Consider the following 6,858-nt stretch of genomic DNA (forward strand, 5'->3'; position numbering starts at 1 on the left):
TAAAGCCCAGCGAAATTATGAACAGGTCAGAATGACAGACAATGTCCACTAGCTCTCCACTTATCACTTTGCCTCTCAGAACATGCTCTCTATTCCCTAAGGGCAGTAGAAATGGTGAGGGTTTCTGATATTCAAGAACACCAGCAGAGGTATGGGGAAGCTTTAAAGTAAACACCAGAATTCTTAAAAAGAGAAGTGTATCTATGTGTGTTCCAGGGTAGGTGTATGGGAAAAGCCTTTGATTTTGTTTACAGGTATCTCCTCTAACTCTTCACTGTCCTTTCTCCATGAACAGGTGCCCATGTGCAGCCCCATCAAATGTCCAACAGCAGCTCCATCAGGCACTTCCTCCTGCTGGCATTGGCAGACACGCGGCAGCTGCAGCTCCTGCACTTCTGCCTCTTGCTGGGCATCTCCCTGGCTGCCCTCCTGGGCAACGGCCTCATCATCAGCGCCGTAGCCTGCGGCCACCACCTGCACACGCCCATGTTCTTCTTCCTGCTCAACCTGGCCCTCGCTGACCTGGGCTCCATCTGCACCACTGTGCCCAAAGCCATGCACAATTCCCTCTGGGACACCAGCAACATCTCCTACACTGGATGTGCTTCCCAAGTCTTTTTCTTTCTCTTCTTCATGGGAGCAGAGCTTTCTCTCCTGACCATCATGTGCTATGACCGCTACGTGTCCATCTGCAAACCCCTGCACTACGGGACCCTCCTGGGCAGCAGAGCTTGTGCCCACATGGCAGCAGCTGCCTGGGCCAGTGCCTTTCTCACTGCTCTCATGCACACAGCCAGTACATTTTCCCTGCCCCTGTGCCAGGGGAATGTCCTGGGACAGTTCTTCTGTGAGGTGCCCCAGGTACTCAAGCTCTCCTGTTCACACTCCAACATCAGGGAACTGGGGCTCATTGCTGTTAGTTTCTTTTTGGCATTTGGCTGTTTTGTGTTCATTGTTTTCTCCTATGTGCAGATCTTCAGGGCTGTGCTGAGGATCCCCTCTGAGCAGGGACGGCACAAAGCCTTTTCCACCTGCCTCCCTCACCTGGCTGTGGTCTCTCTGTTTATCAGCACTGCAGCGTTTGCCTACATGAAGCCCCCTTCCCTGTCCTCCCCATCCCTGTATCTGGCCCTGTCAGTTCTGTACTCAGTGGTGCCTCCAGCCCTGAACACCCTCATCTACAGCCTGAGGAACCAGGAGCTCAAGGCTGCAGTGTGGTCACTGATGACTGGATGGTTTCAGGAACATTAAACAGCTGGCCTATTTTGCCGAATCACTTCTAATAAAACTTATTTTTGATACTTGTTTTTGGTTTCATTTTTAAGGTTCTTTTTGGTTTTTTACATTTTTTTATGTTGTCCACAAATAAATGTCATTGTATGTGCCATTTCTCATTTTGTTTCTCTCAACCTTCCCTGTGGCCACAGACTGTGTCAATGAGGGGCTGTGCTCTTGGTGCCTTTAAAGGAACTAAAGGATCTCCCAGCAGAGTTTTCTGCCGAGATGCCCTTGTGTTGCCTTCTCGGGAGCTGCAGCAGCAATGTCTGTGTGCAGAGCTGGGGCAGATCAGTGCTGGCCCAGCAGCTGTGCCCAGCAGCAGCAGCAGCAGCAGCACTTGGTGTTGCCAGTGCTGCTGCCGTGGCCCTGCCCCGCTGCCCTGGTGGCCCTGGTGTTGCTGCAGGGCCTGAGTGCTCTCGGGGCCGGGCACAGCCCTGGGGGTGGCAGTGCCGGGGCTGCAGCAGGGACAGGCCATGGGCACTGCTGGGGCAGCGCTGACGCCTCAGGCCAGGCCCTGGGGGCTCCAGGCTCCTTGCCCAGGCTCTCTCAAGAACACGGCCAGGCCAATGCTCAGCACAGAAACCCCCGTCAGCAGCCCCAGGCTGGCCGTGGGCAGGCTGGGGGCAAACAGCATGGCTGGGGCTCTGCAAGGGCCCTGGGGCAGACGGGAAGGAGCAGCAGAGCAGGAGCTGATCCATGCCCAGTGCGCTGCACAGCCCAGGGCAGCGTCCCAGAGCGTCCTCATGCAGCTGCCAACAACATCCCCCCTCTGCAGCCCTGGCCTCTCCCCCAGCTCACACAGGTGCCCCATCCTTGCAGGCACAGACACGGCAGCACTGCCTCAGCAGCCCCTGTTTGCATTGCACACAGCAGGGCCAGCACCCCCATGCTGTTGCTGTGGGGACATGAACCTGAGGGAGCACAAATGCCAGCAGCCCCTGGGGCCAGCAAGGCCTGCGGGACACCAGGGAAACCACTCAGCTTTGTCCTGGCCTCTGCACTCAGCCAGAAAGTTTGTTCCCATCAGCTGGGAGTTTCCTGTGCCACTGCAGATGCTGTTGCTCAGAGCCAGGGCTGCTTGGCAGCCACCCCCAAACTGCCCTGAGCATTTCCTCTGCTTCACCTTTGCTTTCTTTACACTTCCTGGTAGAAATTTCTACCCAATGCCCAGCCCTGTTCCCTCCCCTGCAAACAGCCCATCCCTGTTTGCCCTTTCCTCTCTGGCCCCACTCCCCATTGCAGTTCCTTACTTGGCCCCATGGGAACGTCCCTTGGGCAGCAGGATCATCCTACAAGTGCTGCAGGAATTGTCTGCAGGCTCCTGCAGTGCCTGCTGCTGCTCCCTTGCCAGAGGCACCCCAGGCCAGGGGGGCACATCTGGGCTGCTGTGTCTGCCTCTGGGGCTCCCTGTTCTGGGCAATGAGGAGGAGCTGCAGGGGCTCTGCAGGACTGACAGGATGGGCTTTGGGGCTGCCAGGAGAAGCTGAGGGACCTGGGCTGCTGGAGCTGCTGAAGAGGAGGCCCAGGGCTCATCCTGCAACTGCTCCAAGGGTGGTTTCAGAGAATCCCAGAATCAGCAAGGTTGGAAAAGGCCTTGGAGATCATCAAGTCCAACCTGTGCCCTGACACTGCCTTGTCTCCCTTGAGCCTCCTCTTCTCCAGGATAAATAACCCCACCTCCCTCAGCTGCTCCTCACTGGACTTGTGTTCTAGACCCTTCCCCAGCCTTGTTGCCCTTCTCTGGACACACTCCAGCCCCTCCATGTCCTTCCTGCCAGCACAACCCAGAGACACCAGCGGCTCCAGCTGGGCAATGGAGTGTGGAATGTGGCTGGGAAAGCCCTGCCTGGGCTGGGCCAAGCAGAACACACAAGCCCTGACCCATATCCACTAAAAAGCTTACTCAACAAGACATTTAAAAGGAATTACAATTCTTTGTGTACACTGAGTTGGACTCACTGGATAAATATCCGCAAGAGATTCTCAGGAGCTCTAAACAACAAAACAGGAACTTTACTGGGAAATTTAGAATATCAGAGAAACTTTGGCCAAAGGTTTAATACAACATTCAATCAACAAGGAACACTTCTCATAACATTAACTTTGCTCATTCAACTTCACAAACTCTAAGCCTGTTCCATTTTAATTACTCAAATTTTGCAAGAAGGGGGAATAAGTAAAAGACAAATAACATTTAGAGAAGCACACACAGAGCTTCCAACTCCTGGATTCCAGTGCAGTTCTGATGGAAATTCCAAGAGGAGGTAGGGACAAGAACTCTACTTGCCTTGTGGTCAGCCTTCAATACCCCTTGGTCTCCCTGGGCCCTTCCCCCAGGTGGGGCTTGGGCTCATTTGGTCCCTCAGGAGCTGGGCTGGGGCTGCAGAGGTGGCTGTGGAGCATTGCCTGTGCTGTGCCAGGGACTGGCAGCCACTGCTGGGCTGGGATAGAGGCTCTGGGGGGATTGGGGTTCCAGGGCAGGGCAGGGCTGGGTTTCCAGGGCAGGGCAAGGCTGGACCTGCCCCTTCCTCCCCCACACATGAAATGTTTTGGGTCAACAATCTCCTTCAGTCTCACAGTAAGGCAGTATTGGAGGTGGAATTCCAGTCTGGCCATGGGCACTGGGACAAGAAGGACAGTTCTTTTCCATAGGAAGGAAAGCCCAGAGCCCCAGTGTTTGGAAGGCAGGTGAGAGCCTAAGTAGGCCATGGCCAGGCAGACTTCTCAAGAATTGCAGATTTTGTCTGGGATCAGTCTTTCAATTAAGGCAATTTTGAAGGTGGAAACCGAGTCTCAGCCATGGGCACCTGGAGAAGCAGGACAGTTCTTTCCCATAGGAAGGAAAGCACGGAGCCTTCCCCAGTGTTTTGGGGACAGATGAGAGGTGACCATTGTGAAACCATTGCCAGCCAGACCTGTCCTGACAATATTCCTATTGGAATAATCCCTGGATATAAGGAAATTTGGAAGTGAAATCCCAAATCTGGCCAGGGTGCCTGGAGAAGAAGGACAGTTCTTTTCCTTAGGAAGGAAAGCACGGAGGCCCAGTGCTTTAATAGCAGAAGAGAAGAGACCCTCAACATGCCAAGGTCAGCTGGAGCAGTCAGGCAGCCCATGGGAGGCCAAAGCAGCCAGACCTGTTCTGTGCTCCCTTGGTTTTGGGGGCCCCATAGTGTCACAATGATGCCTTGGATCCGTGAGGCCCCACAGTACCGTAAGGGTCACTGGTTTCTATGGGGTCCAGCAGTGTCAGAATGGCAAAGTCCTGCAGTATCACAATGGACCCTTGGTTTGATGGGGTCCCACAATGTCACAGTGGCCCCAAGATTCCAGAAGGCCTTGCAGTTTCACAATGGTCTCCACGGTTCCACAGGCCCCACAATGACACGTGACTCCTCTGTTCCATGAGCCCTGCAATGTCACAATGGACCTTTGGACCCTGGGGTTTGCAGTGTCACAATGGTCTCCTTTGGCTCCACAGTGTCACAATGGACCATTGATGACTGGAGGCCCCTCTGTGTCACCCTGGAGCTTTGGTTCCATGAAGCTCTGCAGTGTCACAATGAACCCTTGGTTGAATGGGGTTCCGCAATGTCACCATGGTCCCAAGTTTCCATGCAGCCTTGCCATGTAACAATGGTCTCCTTTGGTTCCCAGTGTCACAATGGACCCCTGATGACACGAGGTTCCACAATGTCACAATGGACCTCTGGTTCCATGGAGTCCTGCAGTGCCACAAAGGCATTTTGGTTAAATGAGGCCCCACAGTATCACAATGATCCTCTTGGTTCTGTGGGAACCCCCAGGGTCACAATGGTCTCACTGGTTCCATGGGGCCTCAGAGTGTCACAATGGTCTCCTTGGTTCCATGAGGCTGTAAATTGTCCTGATGGTGTCTCCATGGTTCCATGAAGCCTTGCAATGTCACAATGGACCTTTGGCACCATTGTGAGACCATGGGGTCTCACAGTGTCACAATGGATTCTTGGTTTGATGGGGCCTCTCAGTGTCACAATGATCCCTAAATTCCATGGAGCCCCACAGTGTCACAATGGTCCCTTGGTCTCACAGGGCTCCCAGGGTCACAATGGTCCCTTGCTTCCATGGGCCCTGTGCTGCTGCATTCCCTTCTCCCCATCTCAGGCCACCCTGCCAGCTGAGAAATTCTCCTTGGGGCTCGGCCTTGGCCAACAGCCCCTGGGCTCAGTTCCTCTGCAGCTCATCACAAACACTGTCTGCTCCAGGCACTGCTGCTGCCCAACCAGCTCCTGCTTTCTGGAGGAGCAGCCCTGGGAACTGGTTTTGTTCCCTCAGTGGCACAACATCCCTGTTCTCACACTGCCAAAGAAAGCTGTTGGTGCCAAGTGTGGCCAGGATGAACCATTGCTGGGACTGAAGCCCCTCTCTTGGGGCCCTGCAAACAGCGCTCCAAAAGGAGCCCTTGGAGCTCTCCTGGGCCAGTTCTCAGCTCATTTCTGGTTTGATTGCCTGGATTCTGTTTGGTTTTGTTGTTGCTTTGTTTCCTTGGTGTGCCTGAAGTGTCCAGTCAGGAGCTCAGTGACTCTTGCCAAGGAACTTTGTGCTGCTGTCCCTTAATATTCAATCTGGTTTTTGCTGATCCCTTGCTGGGGATTTTTTCAGCGCTCTCAAGGCCTCGTTTGTACCAGGGTGAAGGAGCCCTGGCCCAGGCTCTGGCCCTGGGGGACATGGGGACGCTGCTGGGGGGGTCCCTGTCCCCCTGTGCCACCCCCAGGGCCCCGGGCCCCGTCCCCGTGTCAGGCTCTGGGGTCGATCTCGTGGAACATCCTCTGGGGGAGGCTGCGGCGCCGGGGGCGGGGGGACCCGGGGGGACAGGGGACCCTGCTGTGCACGAGCAGGGTTGGACTGCTCTGGGGGAACTGTGAGGGGGGCCGGGGCAGAGTGAACTCCCCAGTGACCTCACACAGCCCCTGTGATGTCACACAGCACCTGTGATGTCACACAGTCCCCTGTGATGTCACACAGTCCCCTGTGATGTCACACAGCTGCCCTGTGATGTCACACAGTCAACGATGAGATGTTACCCTATGATGTGATACAGCTGCTCTGTGATGTCACAGAAGTCTCTGTGATGTCACAGAAGTCTCTGTGACAGCACAGACTGCTCTATGATATTACACAGTCACCCAGTGATGTCACCACTCTCGGATGTCACTGAGCCACCCTCTATGATGGCAGAGTCTGCTCTATGGCCTCACACTATGATGTCACAGACAGCTCTGTGATGTCACAACTCCCTCAGAGCTGCCACAAGACCCACTCTGTGATGTCATACTGCCACTCTGTAATGTCACAGCGCACACTTTGACCTAACAGTCTGCTCTATGATATCATATAGCCATGCCATGATGTCACAGCCTGCCCTGTGATGTCACACAGTTCCCTCTATGATGCTGTAGCTGCTCAGTGACCTCACACAACAAACTCTGTGATGTCATAGCCCAATCGGTGACCTCACACAACCCACTCTGTGCTGTCACACAGCCCCTTGCTGACATCACAGCTGCTCTGTGCCTCCATGACAGCCACAGAGGCGCTGCT

At 54.7% G+C, this 6,858-nt stretch overlaps 1 protein-coding gene across 1 annotated transcript; it reads left to right on the forward strand.

Moving 5' to 3' along the window:
- The first annotated feature begins 318 nt into the window (after nt 1-318).
- On the forward strand, nt 319-1,251 carry LOC129132378 (olfactory receptor 14J1-like). Its single transcript, XM_077172955.1, has 2 exons — nt 319-507; nt 715-1,251. Exons 1-2 carry the CDS (start codon nt 319-321, stop codon nt 1,249-1,251), a joined length of 726 nt encoding a protein of 241 aa, XP_077029070.1.
- Nucleotides 1,252-6,858: the final 5,607 nt, after the last annotated feature.

The sequence above is a fragment of the Agelaius phoeniceus genome, assembly GCF_051311805.1.
Source record: "Agelaius phoeniceus isolate bAgePho1 chromosome W unlocalized genomic scaffold, bAgePho1.hap1 SUPER_W_unloc_2, whole genome shotgun sequence".
In the NCBI taxonomy this organism is placed as follows: Eukaryota; Metazoa; Chordata; class Aves; order Passeriformes; family Icteridae; genus Agelaius; species Agelaius phoeniceus.